Source organism: Protopterus annectens, chromosome 11.part0 (assembly GCF_019279795.1).
Source record: "Protopterus annectens isolate FY-2018-M chromosome 11.part0, PAN1.0, whole genome shotgun sequence".
NCBI lineage: Eukaryota > Metazoa > Chordata > Ceratodontiformes > Protopteridae > Protopterus > Protopterus annectens.
Window position 1 is genome coordinate 1,191,649,453 of NC_056745.1, and position 27,502 is coordinate 1,191,676,954.

Here is a 27,502-nt window from a genome sequence, read left to right on the forward strand (position 1 = left end):
TTATGCTGCACTGCATTGTCAGCATTCCATCTACCTGGTGTGGGAACAGAACCCACAGCCTTCCGCAGCAAAAGCAATTGTGCTACCGCAGCACCACTGACAGACTACAAAGCACAAAACTATGATACTCTGTGACTGCCAATGACCAAATGCAATCCTCAGTCATTTATAAAATATGTTAAAGAATGCCTGGCAGCTAGCATGGAGGATTAAGGCTCTTGCCTTCCAGAAGTTAAAGTTCATGGTTTGACTCTGAGTAAAGTCACTTAACTAGACAATGTCCCTAATAAGGCATTTCACACACACACATACACGTACACACATGGGTCTATATTATAACATCTAAAGTTCATTTCATCGAAAAGTTTAGACGTATATAAAAGTATCTGATGGTGCCATTTTTTTTATCACAGGAATTGCTATGTAAGTGAGTCTATCAGAGTAAGTGAGGACTGCAATGGTCAGCATCATGTTGTACCCCTAGATTTGTAGACGATTATGTTTTTGATCCATAACTGATTCACTGTGTGCGGTGGTTTTATATTTCCTCTGAAGCTGTGCAACCATGCAGTTAGTACATAAAAGTAAAGGGGTGTGTGGAGGGCAAATCAGTAGCAAACTTGTAACGGAGCTTGCCCCCCTGAAAAAACATTTTATGGCACATTTGTCATGAAGTAAATTTTTATGAAATGAGTTTAGATGAAATGAACTTTAGATGTTATGATACAGGCCCACACACACGCACACACACACACACACACACACACACCTGTGCGCTCTGCACAAAGCCTAGCCCACTCTACACTGAAGCCACTCACTGCAACTCATGTTCTCTTCTTCTGTTGCAAATCTCTCATAAGTAGTCAACATTAATGTTGCTGCTGCTACTCAAATCTCCCACATAATGTCTTGTGCTGCTGCTGACTCATTTCCAGATGCAGTAGTTGCATCAGCATCTTGATGCTGAAATTTCTGGGACTTTTAAAGATACACTGTGTGGCTAGCTATGAGGAGATTTCTGGGGTTAGCTGACAGAACATGTTTTTTTTTAAGAGACGCCAGACCCCATCACCCCACTCACCAGCCAGCAGACTAGGGAGCTACCTCAGTTGCCTAGTACTGGATCCGACTCTGACTGTACTCTGTGCTTGTGTATGACAAAATGAACAGATCAAAACCAATAAAAAAAATAAAACTATTCTGAAAAATTAATAAGTGTTTTTCCTCAGTGATTTAATACTTCATTCATACAAACATTAGAAATTCCTGCTCAAACTCAAGAAGAGAAATGTTTCATTATCCCAAAATAAACAAGGGAATGTAAAAAGGAACTACACCAACTTTATCACAGACTGCAACTGTGACAGCTATCATGAAATTACAAAAGAAGAGGATCTACCTACTCTGTAAGTGATCCAAACTCATGGACAAGCTATTTTTTAAAGGCTTAGAAAAGAAGGGAGTCAAATGTCCACAGTACCCCTGTAGTGGGGTACAGAGGTCCAGCTACAACAGCACCCAAATGCCCCATGTCCAGGTGGATCCTGAGGGAATAAGCAAACAAAACCTGATCACAGCTCATAAAGCATGGTGTAAGGCTTAAAAGAATGTGCAGAGGAACACACACTTGCTCCTTAAATGTGCCACGCACCTAAGGAAATAACCAAAAAGTGCAACTTCTCTAGTGAAAGGACAGCAACCAAAAACCTCTGGCCTTTCTTTATTTAAACTAATGCTGCCCCAACAAATCATAAGCTTGGGGCTGCAGCCTTTGGGGTCACTGTGCATTGTTGCTCTGCAGTAATCCTCAACTCAAAAGAGAAGTCTATACGTTCTAGGCTACTAAAATCAGTGTCAGCTTAAGCAGATCTGACACATTCATGAAATGACTCTGAACTTAGAATACAGTCAAACATCCAAACAGAAAATACAGTAAATACAACAGCAGCACAAGTACTCACTACTGCCAGAGTTCTCCAAGTGAGGCACTTGCAGGAGCTCTGGTAATAAAAGGCCTTACTTTATCCAATCAGCTCCCAAAAATATAAAGTTCCACCCATTTCTATAGGAGACAGATGTACCCTGGATCATACTGGCAACCAACGACTCCTGAATGAAGGCATATACTCAGCACTCCCACCACCAGTTCATTTCTTAAAGGAACATGGGGTCTTCCTGAAAGAAAAACATAAGCCACAGCAGAGATGTAAGGAGACAGCTATTCCAAGCATGTAAATAGCACACTGCCATCACTTTCTTGTTATTTGAGAAAAGTGAAAGATAAAAACTCAAACTTAGAATTAAGAACAGTAATAAATAGTCCAATAATTCAGATGTTAATTTCTGTTCTATAAAAATACTGAAGAAAAACTTGAGCAGACTTAGTCATCAGAATAACTCAGTTTTTATTCATAATAAGTGCTTTCATCCACCAACTGTCCTGTCTTCAGTACTTTTACAGAAGATGCCATAACAGAGACAGAGAGAGGGATAAGCTGAAGATTAATATGAATGACCATGTGGATTTGTTTTGTTCTCCTATTTTATATTAATAAATCTTTCTGTCAGGGTTTGCTGGCACTGCATTTTTGTTTTTGTTCAAGGACTTTTTGAAGCTGTGCAGCTACCATACTTGCAGGGGCTCACATTTCTTGTGGATGGTAAACCATGAGATGTGCTACCTCTGACAGTTATCAGGAATCTGGCTAGTGTACTATCAGATCCCCTAGTGACCAGTACATTAGTACTGGAGGATTGGGGAGACTAAAAGCAATTTAGGAAAGTAAAGGCCTGTTTGCTTATCAGCAATGGCAGGGAAAGTCATGGAGTGAGAATCCTAAGGGGAACACTGATTACCTTCCTTAAAGGTTGACAATCTTTAGGGCAGAAACCAGCATGGGTTCCTAGCCAGAAGGATCAGTCTGTGACTTGACAGTAGAGTACTGGCTGGCGTGATCTAGAGGTACTTCACCTAGGCCTTTGACTCAAGTTCCACACAGGAAGCTGAGGGGAAAAGTGGAGAAACTGAGGCTAAAATAAGAATTAAGGAACTGAACTGCAGCATGGCTGAAGGGCAGCCCCCAGAGGGTTGCGATAAGGGGAAGAATGTCAAGAAAAAAATGACTAGTGGAGGATCACAGAGGCTGTGGTGGTTTCAGACATATCTGAGGAATTCAGAATAGGATCAGCTTTTCAATGAAAGCACAGACAAAAGTGTAAAAGTGAAGGAAGGATTTGAGTCTAAAGTAGTACTTGAAAATGTGGGATGAAATGTGGCTTGAAATGAAGCCAAACAATCAGGAACAAATCTCACGACAATTAGGGTCAAATTCAGAAGTAAGGGACACTTTTAAAACATTAGTACTACTAACTTGAGACACTGACAAAATAACAGACTGAATTAATATACATTTTCTGAAGTAAAAAGTCTAACTCTAATTACTGTCATTAATTATTAAGTATAATTCACCACCACTTCTCCAAAAGTCATCATTTTTAGGAGGGATTAAAAGGGACAAAGCTAATATCTAATTCAAAATCAGGGACAGTTGAGAGGTACGGACATAACTATGAACTCATCTTGGTCTGAAACGCTTTAAGCAATAACAATATACTCTAATTATTTCAGAAAACTGATAGGGAGAATCTCTGAATGTAACACGTTATCAATAAACAATTAAGTGACCACCCAGCAACGGGACAGAGTGAAGGTGTGTACAGAAAAAAATTGTATAAACTTCACAATTCGCAAAGAAGTAAGCCACAATGTCACAGAGCCAAAGGTAAGCATGCCTTGTACAGATGAATACATAATAACTACTGCCACAGTAAAATTAAATTCTGAAGTTCCATAGATCAGAAAAAGATACCCAGTGGTTTCCTATGCAAGTAGAATCAAGGAAAATCTGACTACATTCATGCTGATCATGTTAAATAGTGCTAATATGTGGACATGTCAGTGACTTATGGTGAGGGGCTGTAGTGGTACCAGTTCACAAGGGAGGGGTTACTTCAGACTCAGACAATTTTAGTTCAGTCAGCCTGTCCAGTATGTAAAACCATGGAAGGGAGTTATAACAGAGCTTATCTAAAATTCCATAGCTGTTACATATCAACAATATGTGTTTATTAAGGAGAGATATTACCTGCTGAATCTTGTGACATTATTTGAAAGGACAAGAGCAGCACTTGACGAAGGGCTGACACTGCATTATACTCATCTTGAACTTGCTAAGCCATGCAACACTGTCCCTCATAAGGAAATAGCTGGCAAATTAAAAAGTATCAGGTGTCAATTATATGTCATTCAATGGCTGGGAAACAGTAGCAACAGGATACAAAAAGTCAAAGTCTAGTAGTTAGTGCACAGTATTAAGGCTATGATCCATTAACAAGCTGCTTCCTGTAGTCCAAGGTTTTATTCCCTCTGCTTTTGTTTGCATATTCTGTGATTCTGGGCAAGTCACTTAACTAGGCAATGCTCCTAGGCAGAGTCTGAAGAATGTCTGATGCAGTGCTCTACCCCAGTTAGCAAGTACAAATAAACAATAAATAAATAAATAAACACATAAATAAATAAATAAGAAAAAGGTAGCAGATTACCTGTCTATCCTAAAGGGTTTTGTAATGGTGCCCCATGGGGCACTACACTGGGTCCACTTCTTTTAGACTACTCTTCTCAGACATAAAAATGGGAAATGGGCGACATATGCTCATAACTGCAAACTAGGTAATACAAACGGTTCCCCCTACTGAAATGTCCGCATTCAAAATGCAGAGTACCAGCATGCAGGGGAAAAAAGAAAAAAAAAAAGACCAAAAATGCAGGAGAAGAGGGAATCTTGAACATTGGTCTTCTTCTTTAAAATTCTTTTTGGCAGGGGAGAGGGTGTAAGCCCTCCACACACCCCCAAACTTGTAGATACTAATTCCAACATCAACATATCTCAGCGATAAGGAAATATTCTGAGAAATGGACGTGGTATATGCAAGTTCACTTTTTCAGGCATTCAGTTTCCATGATTTGGGACTACCTCTAGAGAGTACCAACATTTTAAATAGTTACCAGTATAAATACTTTAGTAAATGCTACTGAAGTTCTTCAAAATGGTTAGAAGAAATTAAGGGGGGGGGGGTATCTGAGAAATAAGGAGAGACTAAGATTTGGGATGCAGGTCCTTCAGGTGAATAGCAGCATCCGTACAGAATATTACATTCATAAAGTAGCAGTAAATACTCTAAGAACTAATCCAACATGGGAATGGAGAAATTAGATTTTGCCATTAGGGGTATAGAAAACAGGCAAGAGGGGATTGGAATTTCCTGGAAAATTAGCAAAGGAACCAATGTATTGGGTGCAAATAACTAGAAAGAGAAAGGTAACAGAGTGGGATGAGGCCAATCAGAAGTTTGCTCAGCAGGCTACAGACTGTCTTCCCTACCAAGGATTGATATCAGATGGATATCAGAGTATAGGGAAAAAGAAAGGGAAGTACTAAGAGCTGTGACAGGATTTTTAGATGAGTGCAAAACGAAAGCTGCTATTAAAAAAGGGATAATTCATAGGGCATATAAAATACTGCATGATAACTATAAGAATCAATCAGTGGAGGTTAAAAAAGATTAGGAAGACAGACTGAAATGCAATTTACAGAGGAACAATAGGAGCATAGCAAGGCCTTAGTTTAATGCAATCGGCTAACAAATGTATTTATTTAAATTTGTTTACCAAGATAGAACACTGATCAAACAATGATCATGCTCAGGCTGAGTTGCATCATAAACTAACAAAACAACGTACAATATACAAGTAATGATTTACAATTATGAGCAAGCAAAGACAATCTGACAAACAATATATACATAGAAGATCTAACAAACCAAATATATTTACAGTTACATAAGTGGAATAGAAAAGAGAAAAAGAAGAAGTGGTGGAGATACAAGTATTAGTTGCTAGGTTAGGACAGGTAATACAGACCAGAGAGATGAAAGAAGGTATTAAATTATATATCCAGTGGGTTTAGAATAATAATGGTGTGTTAATCTGAATTACAGTTTAGGACGAGTGAATTAATCAGGTGAATCAGATGTCTGTGAAGTAAAGGTATCACCAGCTGGAGATGACAATTACTAGAAAATGGAAATCAAAAGTTTAACTATAACTGAAGTACTGAGTACTGTACAGGAGATAAAAGAACTGGAGGCTGGTTCTTTAGAAAAGGGGAGGAGCAAATTACATAGAAATAAATAGAATTTCTGGGATCGGTGGTGCAGTGATTAGCGTTGTTGCCTCACAGGAAGAGGTTCTCCGGTTCGATTCTCATCTGGAGCGCCCTTCTGTAAGGAGTCTGCATGTCCTCCTCATGGTCGAGTGACGTTTAAAGGCATGCAGGTAAGTGAATGGATGTGCCTTCTTTGAAGGTTGGGCATCAGGCTGGCACCTCGACACCATAAAAATACACTGCCAATCATTAGCGGACCGGAGTTCCGCTGTGGCGACCCCTTACTGGGAAAAGCCGAAAGACATAAGTTAAATTGAATTTCTGGGATCATTGCATGCAAAACAATGTTCAGAAAAAGGAATGTGGTTTAAGGAAAGGTAAGATACGAGTGATTTAAGTAATGTTGAAGTGAATGACATATTAAAGGAAAATATATAAACAAACTGTATGAAAATAATGAAAAATGTCATTAAGCTTCGTTTTTGTTTCTCAATGTATGTGTACCCTATTACCACTGTATAAGTTGTGATTAATAAAATGTTTAAATAAAAAATGGTCTACAAAAATACATACATGGTGCATGGTCTAAAAAAATACATACATGGTGAAGTACTGCTGACCTCACCTTCAATGTTAATAAATGCATTATAATAAAAGTTGACAAAAAGGGCAAAATATGATTTCAAAATAATGGTCCAATCATAAAAAAGACAATGTCATTAAAATGTAAGGACAATAGCAAACAGCAATTCCAACTTTGACCACTGTGTAGCCATCACATTTAGGAAAGCATACTTTGAAGCCCATCTAATTCTATAGAGGATGTCTACATACTGTACCATTTATACCTCATTGATTCAATCCATTAATAAATGTAAAAGGGCATTCTGAAGCCTTCAAACAAGCTACCCGAACAAGCTTGATAATTTAAAATAATTCCTTACTAGAAAAAATTTAAATTAACTTATAAACCTGAGCTCAAGAGGCTTCAGGAGTTGTCATATTCTGTTTCTTATAGGCTGCTTCAAAGTGACATCTGCCTGTCATGTAAGACAATACGTGATCCAGTTCTACTTGAAAGTGTTATATATGGAACAAAATGCTGAGCACTCGATCGGAGAATCTAATACTTAAAGTAAATACCAATAATATAAAAAAGTGACAGATAAATTACACAACAAAGTCCAAGATTATAGAATATGATTCTACTTAATTGTCTAGAGAAGTCAGTCATTACCTTCAAGGTTGTTGTAACTTTCGGCTTTTCCCGGTTAGGGGTTGCCACAGCGGAACTCTGGTCCGCTAATGATTGGCAGTAGATTTTTACGTACCGAGTTGCTAGCCCTGACGCACAACCTTCAACGAAGGTACGCATCTCTCCACACAGAAGACGCTTTAGCTGAGAATCGAACAGGACAACGTCTTACTGTGAGGTAATCTTGCTAAATAAATGGGCAGTAGAAAATATCAGCATGGGGTTAGGCTATTCAAGATTCTTGAAGGGCAGTATGTTGTAAGCTTGACAACAGAACATATGAACCTGTAAAAACATGTTATCATCTTGGAGAGTAGAAATGATGGCAACAGAGCATAAAAATAATCTAGGAGTGTTAATTACACATGAATTTAGTAACCAGCAACAAACAGAATGATGGGGTATATCCTCATGGTTACAGACTTGTGAAATAAAGTAAAGGAATACCAGAGCCTTGATAGACATGCAAAGGAAAACCATCAAAAAGTGCATGGAAGGGAAGGGAAGGGAAAGGATAAGACCAAAGAATAGAGGATATGGAGTTTTTTTCACTTGACACTAAGAAAGACAATGTGGATGCAATATGAGTGCATAAGATCATATCAGAGAGAAGTGAAGGGATCTTCCTGACCAGGGTGGGCAAATGGAGTAGAGAAGGTAGCAGGGCTGACAAGATTAACTAGTTATAGGTTCATAGGTAGGTACTAAGTTATCGGCCCTGGGGCCTACACAAGCCCAGACAAAAAGGTACCTTGGCTTTTGCCACCCAAGAAAATGATTTTCCTGTGCCACTGTCGAGCAGAGCCACAGACGTGATCCCCGGGGTGAATTTCCTATTTCCCATCCAATCATCAAGACTTTTCTTGAAGAGTGCTAATGAGGAGCTTTGTTTGATATAGATAGGTAGTTTATTCCAGAGTATGGGATGTCTCTGGGACAGGAATCTATCCCTCTGGCATGTTCTGTTTATTGTGGTGACAAGGTTTAGGCCCCTAGAGCATGTAGCTCAGAGGGATTGGGATTTCTTTAAGTGGAGCATGTCCAGCAGCTCTGGATTTGACATAGCTTTGTATGTTAGGCAGAGACCACCTCTGAGTAGGCTTTATGCGATGGAGTAAAGCTGCAGTTTTTTGAGACGGTCTGCGTAGGGCATCTGTTTGAGGCCAGTAATCCTCTTTGTGAGGTATTTCTGCGGCTTTTCCAGTTGTTGTAGATGTTTTGTGAGGTACATACCAAAAGGGGCATTGTACTCTATATAATGGGTCTAATGAGTGATGAGTAGAGGGGAACAATGACCTCTTTTTTCTGGATGAGAAACCTTTTGTGATAAGGTGTGCCACGTAGAAGGATTCCCTGACTACTGTGGCGATGTGATTGTCAAAGGAGAAACTACAGTCCACCTGTGTCCCAAGGTCTCTTATCACACTTTCGGTGTTAAGTATACTACCGCCTATGTTGTAGTTCATGGGTACAGAGTTTTTACCAAAGGGGATAACAATGCACTTTTTGGCACTGAGCTTGAGGCCATGGCTTTGACATCAGGCATCTGTCTCAGTGAGGCCCTTTTTGTAGGATGTCCACATCATTAGGAGTTTCAATTATGGCTCCTAGTTTGCAGTCATCTGCGAACTTCGTTAGCCAAAGACCTTCTGTGTTAGCCTGTACTTCAGAGAAGTAGATACCAAACAGGAGAGGACCCAGGACTGAACCCTGTGGTACTCCACTTGTCACTGGTCTGAAGTCGGATTTGGAGTCTGCTACTTTCACAGTGTGGATTCTGTCAGTGAGTCAGTTGGCAACCCATCTTGTGACATAGGGATTTATACCTAGTTTAGTGAGTTTATCTATAATTCCAGATGGGGGGATGGTGTCGAAAGCCTTGGCAAGATCTAGCTAGGCTGTGTGAACCACCTTACCCTCGTCTACGGCTTTGGTGACTGCTTCAAAGAAGTCTATCAGGTTTAGGAGACATGATCTGTCTTTTACAAACCCGAACTGGGTGAGGTCCAGAGTTTGGAGATTACCAGTGTCTTTGTTTATAAGTTCCATGATGATACTTTCCATGGCCTTGCAGACCAGGCTCGTCAGGCTAATGGGGCGGTAGTTCCCAGGGTCCGTGGTGGCTCCCCCCTTGTGGAGTGGGATAACCATCGCTGTACGTCATTCAACAGGCACAAAGCCTGAGGTGAGGCTATGATTGAACATGGTACTTAGGTGGGGTGCCAGTTTGTTCTGTAGTTCATGCAGAACGCAGCCTGGGATGTTGTCTGGTCCCATGGATGCTGTGTTCTTGGCTTTGGAGAGTGTGGTTTTTACCTGTGCAGCAGTGATTACAGGAACTTTGCATTCTTCCGGTATAGAGATGGGCTCTTTAGGGGGTGAGAGGGGGGTAAAGTTAGCACTGAACCTATCTGCCAGGATGTTGGCAATATCAGTTGGGTCTGTACATTTAGTGTCATTATGCTGTAACTCAGAACAGATCTGAGTGTTGCCATTGAGATTCTTGACATAGCTATAGAATGCTTGGTGGATGTCTTTCGAATCAGTGGCGAATTTGTTTTCGTACTAGCTTTGGAGGATTTTATCAGGGATCGCAGCTTCGTACTGAGGCTGACCAGGGAGCTCCTCCATTCATGGGATTTTTCTCTCTTTTGCAACAGTTTCTTCCTTCTGTTGTACAGTTTGTTTATGGCAGGGGACCACCAGATTGGCTTCCTTTTTTTGGAGGATAGCATCTTGGTTCTGTTTGGGATAGCATGATCCACGCACTCGTGTAAGTGCTTATAAAGTGCAATTGTGCAGGATTCAGTAGTTGTAACTGTATTGTCCATCTGCATGGGTGTCATGAAGTTCACCACTTCTGTCTTAAGAAGCACAAAGTTGGCTTTGGAGAAATGTTTTACCATGGTTTCCTTAATGGGGGGTAGGGGCAGGATGTGACTTCAGGTGTGGAACACCGGTCACTCATGTTGGTAATGACTAGAACTAGGATACTGCTGCCCCTGGTGGGGGTGTGGATAAGTTGATCCAGGGCATTGGAGTTCATGAATTCCAGAAAGCGCTGAGTGAAGGAGTTGGTACATGAGTAGTTTTCCCAGTTAATGGTGGGGTAGTTGAAATCGCCCATTATTAGGGTGTTTGGTTGAACCCTAATATTTTCCAGTACATCAAGAAAAGAGGAGTGGGAATCCTGGGGCATGGTGAGGGATCTTTAGCAAGCTACAATTTGGATTGCAGTTTTGCCCAGAGTTAGTTGCACTTGAATAACCTCGGCTTCATTATGCTGAGCAACTAGCCTGGAGGTGTAGATATCCTTAATGAATATGGACACACCTCCGCCTTTGGTGTTCTGGTCCAAGTTGCATGGCTGAAAAGTGTGGTATGAGTTATAGCCTGGTAGTGCAGGGGTGCTCTCTGGAGCCTTGAACCAGGTCTCAGTCACTGCACAGATATCGATGTTCTCCATTTTAAGGAGTGCCTCGAGTGAGTGCATTTTGAGATCTAGACTTCTAGCATTGAGTAGCATCATCCTCAGTTTTTGCTTGCCTGTTCCTGTCATGGTGGTGAATTTATCATTTGAACCTTGCCTAAAAAAGGCACTATAGGGGCGGCAAGAACCTTAGTCAGTATCTGGAATCCCAGGGGTGACAGGTGCAGGCCATCTCTGGCAAAGCATCGTGGTCTGTTGACCATGTCATCCCAGACAGACAGATACTGGATCCCTTTAGAATGACACCAGAAGCTTAGCCAATTGCTGAAGTCAGTAATTTTATCCTTGTACTGCGGCATCATTCTGGGTGATGGCAGAATGCTACTCAGGGCTAGGGCCATACCTGCCTGTCTACAAGATCGGAGAGTTCTTCCATGTCTCTTTTCATGTTGTCCAGGGAGGTACATCTCAGGTCGTTCACACCAACATGGACAATAACAGAGTCATATTTGTACTTGTTGTGGAGTAACCTGAGTGCGTGGGTCAGTCCTTGGCTTTCTGAAAGTATTTCCCACAAAAAGAGAGTTGTGAACCCAAGGAATGGAATTCAGGAATGGGCAATGAAAGGGGAATGAACAAAAGCATTCAACAAGCATGAACTCTCAAATGTCCACAAATTCACAGAATGTGAAGATTTTTGCATCACATTTTTAATCTGTAACTTAACAGAATTTGTGGCTTTCTGATAAAATCATAAAATACTGAATACACTAAATATTAAAATATATTTAAGTTTCAGATTTCAAATTCTTTAGAAAATGACAGCTTCTGCAAAATTTGTTATTCACAGGTTCATAAGTAAAATACTAGGCTAGCTGCCCTTATGGGCCATTTTAAGGAAGCCTACCAATTTCCCTCAAAGGTGAGAGTCAAACCCTGTTTGTTGTGTCTGTGAGGTAAACCACTTTAAACATTATAGCAACTCTCTCAACCCATTTTAATGTTCTAAGTTAAAGAGCAATATTTAAAATTTGTCCCTGATTTTGGGCCTTTGTTCCCCCATTATTTTCGACTTTCTCCTGAATTCTTGTACTAAGATGTTGAGAGATATGTCAATAAGGGATAGGCAAGATGGAGAATGTATGTATCAAGGGGGATAACAAGGATAAATGCATTTAATGGGTAGACCACACTGGGTTTTAAACTCCTGACATCAAGCAAATGTAACATAGCAGAAAAGGAAGCTTCATACTCAGAGAGATCCAGTCTTTTTTTAAAGATCTGATGTTTCTTTTACATCAGTGCCTGTAAGCCAAACGTTCAATAGGTCAAGAGATAGTGATTACAAAATCTTTCATGAAATTAACTAGAAGGCTGCAGATGATGTGAATTAAAAAGGTGTAAGTGAGAGCTTTATATCTATCTATACAGGGTGTACTTTCATTTACCTGAATATCACACACACACACACACACACACACACGCTCTGAGATCACTTCATCTCAGGCAAAACTGTGGTATATTGCAAAAACTTAGTAGTCATGCACAATCATTAGTGCCTTGATAAAGCTGGCACACAAGCAAACAGCCTCACTGCTTTTCTAATGCAGGGACTTGTTTATTTATTTATTTATTTACATTTGTTGACCGGGAGTGTCCGACTGGATGTAGGTCCATTTTCAGCGGAGGCCCGGGGAGAAAAGCTCCACAGTTAAAATAAACAGACATTAGTTACATTGGATTACATAGCGATTAACAATTTAACATAGCAATTACTTACAACATATTTACAGATGAAGAACATAGTACATCAGTAGACAACTAGAATCTTTATCTGTGAAGTACATAACAGACATTAACAAATATTACAATAAGTTCCTGCTGTATAATAAGTACTAGGCTTATGAGCATCTGAGCTTGCTATAATCAAGGTAGTTAGTGGAGTGGAAAGAAAGGTAGTGGTTGGATGGGGTGGGTGATATTAAGAGTGGCAGTTGCAAGGGCATAGCCAGCATGATTTTAGGTGTGCTTTTAGTAAAGTTTTGAAGTGGGTGCATGATGGTATGGAGGTAATTGTGGGTGGGAGGGAGTTCCATAATTTGGCTATGGTGCAAGAGAATAGTGCTTCACCAGCAGAGTTATTGGCTTTAGTGATCTGCAAGTGATTTTTGTTGCTGGATCTTCATGGTCTGGTGGTGAGATAGGGTTGGAATAGATTCTGGAGGGATGGGACATTTAGTGGATGGTTTACTAGTTTGTGGGCGAGTGAGAGTTGATACCATTGAAGGAGGTGAGGGAGTTCAAGCCAGCCCAGTTCAGCAAGTGAGAGACAGTGGTGACTATGGTAGGATGCCCCTGTGGTGAATTTGGCGATTTTGTTGTAACAGGTCTCTGGCTTGTTTAGATTGCATTGCCTTAGGTTGGTATATATTGGAGAGGCATAAAGTAGGGTGGAGATAAGGTGGGAATTTGCTATTGAAATCTTTGCTGCTTTGGTAGTTAGTAATACTTGTTAGTGCCAATTTAACTCCATCTATCCAAAAAAAAAAAGTGTCTACTCAATCACAAAAAAAACAGGCAGAGGGATGTAATTTTATTACTCTGAAAGGACTCCCTATTGAAATGTTGGTATTCATAATGCTGACTGCTAACACATAGAGAAAAAACAAGATTAAAAATGTAGAATAGTGAATACTGAATATTGTTCTTCTTCTTTATACTTATTTATACCAACTGACATCGCCACACCTCAGAGAAAAGGAAATATTCTGAAAAAGGCTCTATATCACGCAATCGAAACATGATATAACCGAGTACCATTACCTCGACACATATTACGCGAAGTGCAAGAAAGCCAAAACACCTAAACGAAATACATCACATCGACTTACCATGGTTGGCCAACATGAATGGAAATACATTTCTTAATCATTTGCGATGATTAGGAAATGTAATTCAGATCGTGTTGGCCAACCATGGTAAGTCGATGTGATGAATTTAGTCGTTTAGGTGTTTCGGCTTTCTTACACTTCGCTTAATATGCGTTAATGTTATGACACTTGAGTATATCACGTTTCGGTTGTGTGATACAGACCCCTGAGAAATGGCCATCTCAGACTTCATACATGCAAAACCATTTTTTGGTCATTAGGTCTCCATATTTCAACTGGTTACCCTCTAAAAGGATGCACTTTTAGAAACCCCCACCCCACCCCATTTCTTCTTGATAGAGAGAGAAACAATTTAACTTTTTTGGTCATCCCCAATGATTAATTAGGATTTCCAGCATCCTAATGACCCATTTTTTTCTACTGATTTATGAATTTCTTGTCAAATACCCTATCAGCCCACAGCATCCTATGGAAGGTCTTATTTTTACTGGGCAGGTGCAGTTCTAGTGATCTCATCTTTATCCAAGAAATGAAAGTATTTCAGTTGGAAACCTTTAGGTGGAATATGATGGCCACAAGATGACTGATGACTATTTGTGGGGGTATCAATTTTAAAATCCACAGAAAGTGAACATGTTTCAAGAAATTTTTCGGAAAACATATACTATCAAAGCTTCTTCAGATATGGGCCATAAAGTGACTGTTTACTTCAATCAGCACAAAATAATATAGCAATAACCCATGCCTGGGTGTGGGTAATGCTGAATTTACCCACAGTTGGTGTGGTTTGGTCACGAGGGCGAAGCCCGAGCCAAACAAAGCCAACCGTGGGTAAATCCAGCATTACCCACACCCAGAAGTGGGTTATTGCTATTATACAATGACATTATTTAAGAAAAAAAAAATTACTTTTCTTAAATAATGGCATTGTATAATGCCTCCTTGCTGCCCTTCCGCAGCTGTCTGGTATTCTGCGGCAGTTCTGATGTACTGCGCATGCGTATGCCTATGCAGTACATCAGAGCTGTGGGCAAAAGCAATGGAGAAAGCAAGATCTCCGTTGCTTTTTACAAACTGTTTTGCTATGTTAAATGGGTTTAACATAGCGAGACAGCTTTAAAAAAAGCAACGGAGAATCTCCATTGCTTATTTTAAAGCTGTCTCACTATGTTACACCCATTTAACATAGCGAAACAGTTTTGAAAAAAGCAACAGAGAAAGCAAGCTCTCCGTTGCTTTTTACAAACTGTTTCGCTATGTTAAATGGGTTTAACATAACGAGACAGCTTTAAAAAAAGCAACGGAGAATCTCTGTTGCTTTTTTTAAAGCTGTCTCGCTATGTTAAACGAGTTTAACATAGCGAAACAGTGTTGCTGTAAGAGTTACAGTAATGGAAAAAATCTGGGCTACCGGACCTTTTTCCATTACTATAACTCGGATTTACAACGTGCATGCTGACCAATCAGCGTGCACGTTTTTGAATATTAATGGGGGGTTGTTGCATAATTGGGAAGTTTATGCATGCCATCACTTTTAGAAGGGGTGTTCTGTAAAGGCCATGAGATAAGACTGTTCCCTTGTGCCCCTGGGAAGGCTACACTTCTGAAAAGATATGAAGAGAGGAGTGATATTCACCACTACTTGTTGCCAGAGGTTATGCTTCTTACACAAACAGTCTGTATGACAAATATTTGCATTTGCTTTAAAGACTTTTTTCACAAAACATGCTTCATTTTACTGCAACGTCTACTAGTATATGAATGTGAACAGTGTCTAAATAGGAACTGCTTTCTATTATCCTAACACTCAATTTATTTATCAGTACTCTTTTGTACTTTCAATTTCTCTGTGCAGTTTTTGATATTCTAAGCCATTTCCAAAACTGGTCATGGTGTTCTCTGGGCCAGCAAGGTAAAAGTACAAAACCCATAAATATGAATCCCATAGTACCATCCAGAAAGAGTTTAAGGTGCACAGGTCTATGAATTAGTAAAAGTAATGTTATCACAACACATGTTGATAGTTCCTGTAATTCACTTCTTGTGATGAATTGTAATTGCAGGTCTCAGACTTTTATTATGGAGCTGTCCCCTGGATTACTGTAACTTCAAAAAAAAAAAACTCCCCATTTTGGAAGACTTTGGAATCAATTCAAGAAAATGTTTCTCAAGGAAAACTGCTTTACCTTGAGTAGTTCTAGAAAATGTTCTCATAAAATATAAATACTAATGGGAAAAACCCTAGCATTTGGCTAAAACAGATGGTGAAGCAGTTTTTCCAGTGACTCTGTTTTACAATCCTTATATAATTTGAATTTAACAGTTTAAAACATGCTGCAACTGTGCAAGCACCACGATGTGCACTAATAAAGTGACAGGTGGTTTGTGCTCCTATCGTGAAACTTCATAAATGGTGTTTTAAGCTTGAGAGAGAGTTAAGGCTTCAGCTCTCCTATTTTCTAAATAAAATTAGTATGGAACTCTTTTCAGATACAAAAGTAGTATGTCAGATCCATTAACAGCTATAGCTTGCTGGGAAACTCTCTAAAACAAGAAGGTAATCAGATTGTCAAGAACATGTCCAGATTGTGAAGTCTGCAGGTGTCTTGCTAAATTCAATGCCAGTGGCTTTCTCATTTCCGAATCCCATGGATCCATATTTCTGAGACTGTGTGTATCACATATCTGTAGTGCAGCACATCTGTACATAACAATACCTCAAAAGGTCATTCTAATAAAAGACATTTCTCCATATTGATTCCTGTACATCTGATGACTGGAAGAAAAGACTTATACTCAATAAACTGAAAGACTAGCAAACATAGAACATTTGTACTTAGGCTTTCAGTGCAGTGTTTGCAAGTAACAAGTCATCTTCATTCATTCATATTTTGATTACCTACTTTATTCAGTTCAGGATTATAAGGGAGGCCAGAGCCTATCCCACCATTCAGTGATCTCTAAGCAGAGAAATGAATACTGGATATGATACCAAGCTAACAAATCTCTCTTACACACACCCAGGGTGCAGAGCAATGGGCAGTTTGGAGGATTAACAATTCACCTACAGCATGTCTCCGAAATAAGGGAAGGAAACCAAACTACCCAGAGAAAACCCATATAAATACAAAAAAAAACATGCAAACTTAATATAAAAATGTACCCCAACTAAGACTCAAACCAGATAACCATGAGTCAACTGTCTCTATCTCTCTCGATTCAGCGTCATTCCCGTATCTTAGCTGGATGCCCTTGTTTCCTCTTACCTTCTTCCTCTCGGTCCCAAATCTTCTTCACCAGATTTGTTAAGCATTCCTGCACATGTGCCAGAACTACTGTAATCTGTTCCCTTTGACCTAGTCAGCAATTGGGTCTACTTGGGCTTCTGCTCAGATGTAATTTCTTTGTCTGTCCAACACTGTACATCTTACCATTCATCCCAGGCACTTCATCTCAGAGATTCATAGACTTTTACTAGGGTAATGACCTGGGGGCCCTTCTAAGCCTAGCCAAGTTTTCCTGAAAGAATAATGATAGCCTGCATCCAAATTGGACATTGAGAGCCAGGCATTTATAAGCTACCTCTGTCCATAACAGACACAGATGCCAGGCCCGATGTAAATTTACTTTTCCTCATCAACTTGTCTAGGTTGTGCTTAAATTAGGTAACAGACGAACTCAGCTTCACATGGATGGGAAGCATGTTCCATAAAAGGGGCAGTCTCTTGTACACATATCTATCTCTCCAGCATGTTCTGTTTAAGTCATAGTCAAAATTCAGGTCCCTAGGCCTTGTATTTCTGGTACTCTCTGACTTACGAATATGTAGGAGCCTCCTAAGTGTGCAGTTTGCAGATGTCTTGTAAGCGACGCATAGATCATTGATATCTGCATTAAAGTCTCCATTATCAACACCAACTCATTTTGCCCTCTTTTATCTAGTAGGTCCTGCAACAGCTGCCTGGATGCACTCTCTTCCTCGCTATCACAACCTTTCTGAATACCACCCTATCCTTACAGCACAGTGTGACTGCCAAGAGTCTGTTGCTAATTATGACTACATCCTTCACTGCCTTTTGAAGCTTCTCCCTCACCACAATACCCACACCATTTCTAGTTGGTCCTCTTCATGAGCAGTAGACTCTGGATCTCAAGCCAAGTGGATTTGGTGCACTACCCTTCCATCTTGGCTCCTCGATATAGAGGAGGTCCAGCCTCCTCCTTAACATTATGTGCCCATAACATATTCAAGGCGATTTAACTTTTATGCTCTCAGTGTGGACATTTTTACAGATGAAAAACTTTAGTCTATGGACTATTACAATCTGTGGTTCTGGTTCAATAAAATAATCCCTATTTCACCAAAGAAGACCTATTTGTGGCCTAGAGAGAGAGAGAGACACACACACACACAAACACACACGGTTCAGTAACTGCATTTATAATAAAACTCTATCCATCAGACAATCAGGTACCTGCTTTATGCTGACGTGGCGTGTAAGGCCTTCAGACAGCATATATCTGGCACTGGCTTATGTTCTCTGAAGGTATGCTGTTCTCATACCGGTGATGACATGTTCCACCACCCGTCAAACAAATGACAAATGCAGCTACCATCTGTTAGACCCCAATGAGCCCAACCTGTGGCCATCTTCTCTATCACAGTCAGTGAGAATAAGAAGACTTAAGGGAGGACTGAAGATCTGTCTTCCAAAGTACAAAACTAAGCCTGCACTTGGGTGGGGTTAGGGACCAATATAAATGAGCAGGTGGGGTATATAATACCACACAGTTCAACAAGAGACAGGCAATGTAATCTGAGATGCACACCCTCAAGGTGGTTGTTAGTAAAGATCCCATACTGCTCTCAGTGTGAACTAATGATAGGTGCAAACTCAACCCAATGCTAGTAATGGGAGAACTTGTGACTTGTAAAGGAAGTGCAGCTACACTGTAGGAAAACTGAAGAAACATATGACCATGATTAGCCCATGACTCACTTACCTTCATACACTGTACAGGCACCAACCTAGGAACACCTGAAAGACTCTCCTACTTTTCCCTGCACTGAACACCTTCCACAGTTACCATCTTAATGCAGTAGAGACAGGTCTGCATTTTTTCCCTCCTTTACTAATGAATGGCTAGGCTAAAGCACTGGCATTTATATCAGTGCTTCAGACTGTACTGCATAGTCAAGCAGTAGTGACAATGTAGATGTGGGTCCTGGTGATAACAGTACACTTTGAGTTACAATGTATGCACTGAACAAGACAATTTTCAAAGACAAATGCTAAGACTGAAACCCAAAATAAGTGAGAAACAAAGTGCTGAGTGATACTGGTGAGACGGTTAGGCACAAACTCCTTTTTGAAATTTGATGCTACTGCATATGCAGGCAGAAGGCCTATATGTCCCTTAGCGTGGCAATGAAAGACACATCATATATGTGCTGAGATGGGAATATGATTTGAGGAACCTCAAAAAGTAATTCAAAAATCAGAGCTTCCATTACAAATTTTACATTCTGTTTACAAAATCTTTTTTTTTTTTATTTTCTTAAATACACAACCTGACCTGACCTTCATTATAAATTCACGTAATTAATAGACAAAAAACACAACCAATACCTGTCACTCATCAATCAATATGAGCGCAATGCATAAGAACCCCTCTTCTTGCCTCACGCAACCAGTGATACAGCAGCTGTGCAGGCTGTTCATTCATTTGACAGACAAAAACATCTGCATATACCTTTAGTGCAAGGCATCCTTTGCATTATGTAGTCTTCTCATGAAAAGTGCAACTATTTCTGAATTCAATAGCTTAAATTACATATTATTCAACAAAGCTTTTCAGTACTAACTGGCCAAATCAGTAATAACATCAAAAACAGGTGTTTTCTGATTAAAGATCAAAAATCAGTGCTTATATAGCAAACATCATCTATAAAGATCACTGCCAAGGCAGATGCCAGATTTTTTTTGACATTTTACAACCTCAATGCCCAACAGATTAACTGAAAAGGATGCAAAAAATGTATTAATTCATTTATGCACTGCAATATGATTGCTATCTGATGCATCTTAATGTATCTGGGGAAAACAAATGTTGTGTTATGATCTAAAATGAGGAGTACAAAACTGAAAACAAGAATTTTTTTTAAAGTACATGCGTACCTAGGTATAAAAAGTTTTGTGGAAGTATTCCATACTATATTTCAGAAGATGTATTTTACAGCATTAATGTTTTGAAAATAAATGACAAATCAAACTGGTGACCTTGATACACATACCATGTTCCCTAAGGATGAGGTTCATCACCACTCCAAATCAAAATCAATTTAACAGCTTTAAGACACAGTTAAAAAAGGTCTATGTCACAATGATATTAGGAAAGCTAACACCACTCCCTGCACTAAATATAAACCGACTAGTACGCTACAAAAAGCTCATGCAAAATAAATAAATGCTCAAGGAGTTTTGTGTTTCATCTGTTGAGCTGGTGGAGTAATAAGAATATAGTAACATAACACTCTCCTCTCTGATATATGGTTAGTGCATTGTAGAAAGAGCAGGTTTAAGTGGAAATCCTAGCAGGGGAAAATAAACTCTGATGCATCAAAAAACCCACATGGGGGCACACAGTGACTGATGTTTCAGGTGCTGACCTCTAAAAATAGCAGTACAAAAGAACATAAGGTTAAGCAATGATAGTGTCTTACAACTGTTTAAAATAAATAAAAATACATAAAATTATAATGAATGGGTAAACATGAACTGTCATTATGATGCCATGGACAGCAAGAAAACATAAGATCTCTCTAGATATGTCAGAGAAGGTCATGTAGGTTGAAACACTTACTCATAATCCTGTTTTTTGTGCATGAAGATATCACGGGCATCTTCCTCCACATGGGGCAGGTCAGGAAGGAGTTCTGCATTTCCAGCAACACTTAGACTCCCCTGGATGCTTTGGCTATACTGCTGCAGTCTTTTCCACAAGTCATTATATAATCTTAACAGTTTGGGATATTCGCCTTCAAATGCTTGCTTCAAAAACATGGATGCTACAGAATGAAAGGAAACTGATGTCAGTCACAACCTCACATATTTTAACAACCAAAAAAAGAAAAACTTGTAAAATGTACAAAGGTATTCTACTTTACAGGAACAAAACAAAACTGTGTTAAACAATATACGTGCACTCAGACCTAACAAAACAGATTTTCCTTTAGTTAACATGCATACTATTTGTTAACTTACATATGTTGTGTATATTGAGTTTAGGGGAACATGTACATTAAAATAAGACATCACAGATTTGAAGCAGATACAGGATACTTTTTATAGATCATCAGGGTCTACTTTAGTAGTTTTCCCTCAAGTGTTTGACAGTGCCCTGTATAGATGCAGGCACTTTGAGTTGACATTTTTCTTGTAAAGTCTCCCTGAAATTTCACTAGTACCTAGTTGCACACAGAGCAACTAGTTTCCAGTGACAGGCACTATGATATCCATCACAGGTTTACTGAGGGATGGTAAAGGAGAGATTTGATAATTGGCCAGTCTGCAAGGTTCAGTGTTAGAAGATGAAGGTACAGAATCTGGTTCTCCTGCTGGTACAACAGGGTAGGAGTCTGAGGCAGGTGCAATGGGGGTAACCGTGACACACTGCGCAGGAGGGGGTACCAGTGTTGGCGTGGCCAGTCTGGAGCAATCAAAATCATCCTTGGTTTGTCCTGTTTGATTTTTAGTAGTACTTTGGAGAGCAGAGGCAGAGGGGGGAAGGCATAGACTGATAGGTTTTTCCAGCTGAAGGACAGAGCATCCACTATCCAGGCTTGTTTGTGGGGAGTCCTTGTGCAACATTTGTCCAATTGGTAGTTCTAGGGAGAGGCAAATAGGTCTATATCCGGGCTCCCCCATTTGCTTGTCAACATGTTGAAAATCCTTGGTTCCAGTTTCCACTCATGTGGGTCCATGAGGTTTCTGCTTAGTCCATCTGCCAGTGTATTTAATTTTCCTGGGAGAAATTGAGCTTGTAGGTGCACTTGGTAGCTCAAGGCTGTGTTCCACAATGCCATGGCTAGTCTGCAGAGAGGGTAAGAATGTGTACCCCCCTGCTTGTTTATGTACCACATAACAGTGGCGTTGTCCGTCTTTACCATTAGTTGTCCTGGAAAAATGCGGTCCTTGAAGGCTGTCAGAGCATTCTGTACAGCTAACATTTCTTTTTGATTGATATGCAGTTGCATTTGACTTGGGTTCCATTTGCCCTGAATGCACTTCCCTGCCAGGTGATCCCCCCATGCATAGTCTGATGCGTCTGTTGTTAGGGATTGGGCGACAGGGGGTGGTGTGAAAAGTAGTCCCTTGTTTTGGTGGCAGGCCTCTGCCCACCAAAGGAACTCTAGGCATAGGCAAGGTATGATAGGAATCATTGCTTCTAGATCTTGGGAATGTTGACAACATAGGCTTTTTAGATACCACTGTAGTTTCCTCATATGCAGTTTTGCATATGGAATTAAAAGAATGCAGGAGGCCATGAACCCCAGGGCTTGCAGTATTTGTCTTGCAGACAGCAGGGTTTTTGTGGCCACATGTTTGAAGTAGGTTGTCAAATGAATTTGTTTCTCTGGCGTGAGGTAAACCATCTGGGAAGTTGTATTCAAGCTTGCTCCCAGGAATATAATTTGTTGACAGGGTACCAGGTGAGATTTTTTTTCATTTATCGTGTACCCCAGACAGGTTAGAACCCTTTGTACAAAGGCCAGATGATTCAAAAGCATGTCCTGGCTTTCTGCCTGAATTAGACAATCATCCAGGTATGGGTATATTTGAATATTTCTTTGCCTGCAAAATGCAATAACTGGAGCTAGGCACTTTGTGAATACCTCCACCAAACACTTCAGTTGAATTCCAAGCCCAAATGAGGTCTCCTCAATAACGAAGCTCAGTTAAAATACCAATAGTTATTGGTATTTTAACTGTGCTTCGTTATTGAGGAGACCTCATTTGGACTTGGAATTCAACTGAAGTGTTTGGTGGAGTTATTGGTTTTGGTTACTTTAGTCATTCCATTGGATTATTGGTCGTACGTCACTTTGTGAATACCCTGGGCGCAGTAGACAAGCCAAAGGGCAGTGCAGAGAACTGATAGTGTGTGTAGTCTGCTTTGAAGTGAAGGTATTGTCTGCAAGATTCCCTGATTGGGATGTGCAGGTATGCTTCTTTTAAATCTAGTGTTGCCAACCAGGTGTCTTTGCCTAGCATAGGAAGCAACTGGTGAAGAGTTAGCATCTTCAATTTTGGAATCTCCAAAAAGGTGTTTAGAGTAGACAGGTCCAGGATAGGATGCCATGAATTGTCTTTTCTGGGTACCAGGAAAATTCTTGAGTAGAAACCTTGCCCCTTTTCCTCTTCTGGTACCTACTGAATAGCCCCCATGCTTAAGAGAGAAAGTACTTGTTTTTGGACCTCTGCCCACTGATTTGGGGGTAGGTTCGGCCACCCATTTGGCTTTGACAACGTGTGGAAGTGAAATCTGTATCCCTGGGACACTATATTTAAAACCAATTTGTCCTGGGTAATGAGTTCCCAGTTCTTTGCATGAAGAGCAATCTTTCCCCCCAAACGGGCAGTCAGTTGATAAGTGCTTGGAAATTTTAAACAGAAGTCATTGAGACAGTTTACCATAGGGGGGAGTCTTATTACTCCCAGATTTGGAAGTGGAGCCCCCCCACTGCTTAGTCCTGTGTGTCCCCTGGGACTGAAACTTGGGGTTTCTGCTGTGTCTGGGTTTGGCTTGAGAAGACCTGGAAGGGGCTGGAAAGGACCAATTTTTAGAGGGCCAGTGCCTACTAAATCTAGGAGGTTGAACTTGTAAGAAATCTTTAATAGTTTGCATAGCTTTAGCTTTATCTTCCATCTTTTTAAGAACTTCCTCAGCCTTGTTGCCAAACAGGCAGTCCTGATTTAAGGGAGCATCCAACAATTTAGCTTTAACATGATCAGGTAAAGATTGCTCCTTAAGCCAAGCATGCCTTCTGAGCACAGACCCAGTAGCAGCAGCCCTGCAAGAGGCCTCTAATGAATCAAAACCACCTTGCAAAGTATGTTTCCAACCTGTTCAGCAGAATGCATTAAATCCTGTAATTCTTTATTTTCCACACAATCAGGAATCAACATCATTTTCTGTTTAAGCAATCCAATAACATGTTGCTGATAGTTTAACATATGAAACTGGCAGTTTAAAGCCCTAATGGCCAAGGTTGCAGAAGTGTAAACCTTCTTACCCCATCTATCCAGCACCCTGGAGTCTCTATCAGAAGGGGTAGGATTTTTAGCAATGCCCTTGGGCCCCTGAGAAATAGTCTCTGGATCCGCAACAGGATTTTTAAAAAGGAACTTTTGTGACTCAGGGACCCTGTAGTATGTCAGGTTTTCTGGGAGCAGGAGGCAAGGAATCAGAGGCCAAACTAGATTCTGAAAAAGCATCATCAACAATGTCTAGTACAGGAGGAATAGCTAAAGGCCTGTGCTGAGGCAGGAGTAAGAAATCCCTGAGCCTCTTTTTTGAATCAGAAAAATCCTGGCTTTCCCAGTGGAAATGCTCCCTTAGAGTATGTAAGGTTTCACCAAAAGAAAAATCCTCTGGAGGGGAAGCAGAGGGAATAGAGTCCTCTGCATCAGAATCCTCATAAGTAGATAAGTGCAAATCCAGATAATCAGAAGAATCAGAAAAAACAGAATCCTGGTCAGAAGATTCATAAACAACTTCAGTCCTAGGCCTCATAGAAGGGGGGGGGGGTTGGCTACCCCTGATTAGAGGTATTAGATCTTCAGCCATTCTTATCATTTGTTTTTTAGGCATAGAGGCCTGAGCATGTGGCCTGGGCGCTGTTTTTTTAGGCATGGTTCGAGATTTAGGCCTAAGTGAAGAAGGAGGCGTCAGTTTAATATGCGAGTCTGTAAGCCAGAATACACCCTTCAGAAGCTGGTGCCTGCACAGCGGCTCCGGACCCATCCAAGATAGAGACATCCGCGGGTTCCATAGTCTAAGTATCTCGCAACATACCGGACTCTGAATGGGTCTCAGTAGAGGCCTGCGAATCAGTAGTAGCGGGTATTAGGGGCTGCAAAAGTGCTTCACTGAGTACCAGCAAACTGGTGACTGGCTTAGGAGAAGTGTCGTCGGCAGTTTTGGATCTCGGCAGCCTGTCTCTGTCTTTATCTTTGTGTTTTTTTGGAATCCTGGTAGTCGGATGGCTAACCGACAGCATTTCTGGATAATTAAACCGAGAACCGAAATATTTAGAGGTGAAAATATATCGACGACGGATAGTGCGCTGATTAAATAAAGCACAAAACCGACAGCAAGGTACGTCGTGGTCAGGGCCTAGGCAAGGAATACAGTACAAATTAAAATCTTTATGAGATATTTGATTTCCACAAGTAATGCAATTATTAACTTTTACTGACATCGGAAAGGAGCAAGAAAAAGTTTCCCCAACGGGGTACTTAGCTTTAGTTGAAGACTTTGGTTCTGAAACTTGAAAATGAAAATTTATGAAGTCGGCTGACCGGCACTTGCGAACTGCTTCTGCTTCGGGTACCGCATGGCAAGAAAGACTGATGTAATGGTGTCAGCTGCATGTTTTGTATCCCTGATGACCTGAAGTCATGAAAGAAGGGACAGAAACTGACGCAGGATTCAAGACTTTGTTAATCAGAACGACTGAGGGCTACCTGCAAGCAGATAACCCAAATGTAATGAGTGCAACAGTGAAACAAGAAGAATATCCAGCTAATTCTCAAACAAACTGATAAGGTATGTGACAGATGCAGTTACACAATATTACTGGAGGCAAAGCACTCCTAATATCAATCAGGTTATCAGTAGCACACAAACTGCACCCATTGCAGACAGTACAAAGCAGACACAGAGATCCCCAAATGCAGAGGCACTTAATGTAACTTTCCTAAACCCCAAATACCTCCTAGATGAAATACATATAAGAAACGCCCTCACCAATCCCGAATGCATTCTTTCAAAATAAACACATACAGGCACATCTCATGGAGCCTCTACTTCTAGGCCCATAAGCTAAGCCACCACAAAATCCACTATTTTGGTCAATGGAGACTCCACTGTGAAATACACTGATGTCCCTTTCACCAGCCTAAGGAGAAATTCACAATGATTTGCTTATCAGGGGCCAGGATCTACCACATTACAAAAGTACTTAGGTTCATCGGACAAAAAAGTACCAGTATGATACAGTCATAGTACATGTGGGTGTAAACAACCTCTAGATTAAACGAAGAGGGACATCATGCACCTTTCAGAATGTGTTGTACGCTGATATGAGCCTAACATTGAATAGCATTTTATCTTCTCCAAGGATGATGCCACAATATGAGCAGATAATTTACTTTAATAATTGTTTTAGTTTCTGGTGTCATTCTAAATGCAGCATTTGTCAGCATGGAAAGAGATGGTCAACAGACCATGTTGCTTTGCCAGAAATGATTTGCAACTCTTCTTCTAGGCTTTTGAATATTAGATAAAACACTATCCTCCCCTCATAGTGCCTTTTTTGGGCAATGCCAAACTGAAAGCACTTCCAGCAAAGCAAATCAAAACCAAGGAAATCTAAAGGTGTTACTTTGGGTCTACTTCTGATTTTCGAAGTTTCAAAACTTTGAATTTCTTATAGTTTAGACCATAAGATCGAACGTTTGAAACTTTGAACCATTTAAATGGAGATCGCTGAACAGGGTGGAGAGTACAGTTGTGTACACTTGCATAAATGTACATGTTCGAGTGTATTCACTGCTGCAGTCCTTACAAAATGGGTTATCCGGCTCCCGGTAGCCCACAGTCGGCCAGAATACCAAAGTCCTTGGTATATGACATCAGCTGCCTTCGGTTTAGGCCTGACGTCAGGATGTCAGGTACAAAAGAAGGCAGCCGACACCATTTCCTCAGTTTTTCTTGCCTTAACTGTCAGGGGCCCCTCAAAAAATGTTAGACCAGGAAAAGAAAATCCAGTCTGTGCCCTAGGAAAAAAAAGGGGGGTGGAAGGGGGGGGGGATCAGGACTGCAACAGTGAATACACTCGAACAACTATATTTATGGTAAGTGTACACAACTGTACTAGGTTCATTGTGTTTCACTGTTGCAGTCCTTACAAAATGGGTTGATTCCCAAAGCCCAAGAAAAAAAAAAAGGAAGGAGGAACACCCACTGTTTAAGGGCTGGTAAGGATGCCCTGCAACACTTCAGTGGCAGGTGCCCCCCAAAAAATGTTAAACCAGGAAAAGAAAATCCAGTCTGTGCCCTAGGAAAAAAAAGGGGGAATGGAAGGGGGGAAACAGTGAATACACTTGAACATCTACATTTATGTTAAGTGTACACAACTGTACTATGTTCATCGTGTTTCACTGTTGCAGTCCTTACAAAATGGGTTGATTCCCAAAGCCCAAGAAAAAAAGGAAGGAGGAACACCCACTGTTTAAGGGTTCAAAAAAAAAACCTCTGGTATTCCACCACAGCAAAATTCCACCACGATAGAGTCCTGTGTCAAACAGCAAGCAAATTTAATACAAAAAGTAAAAACAGCATTAAAATTCCATAGTGCTAAAACAATAAGCGCTTTCAGCTATTTAGCCTTCTTCAGATCTTTATCTTTTGGTAG

At 40.4% G+C, this 27,502-nt stretch overlaps 1 protein-coding gene across 1 annotated transcript in view; it reads right to left on the reverse strand.

The window, feature by feature from the left end:
* COG5 (component of oligomeric golgi complex 5) overlaps positions 1-27,502 on the reverse strand; it is a 3,265,454-nt gene that overhangs the window by 1,217,294 nt on the left and 2,020,658 nt on the right. The window contains exon 12 of the mRNA XM_044088540.1: positions 20,665-20,869. Coding sequence (XP_043944475.1) covers positions 20,665-20,869 — 205 coding nt within the window. The remainder of the gene's footprint in view (positions 1-20,664; positions 20,870-27,502) is intronic.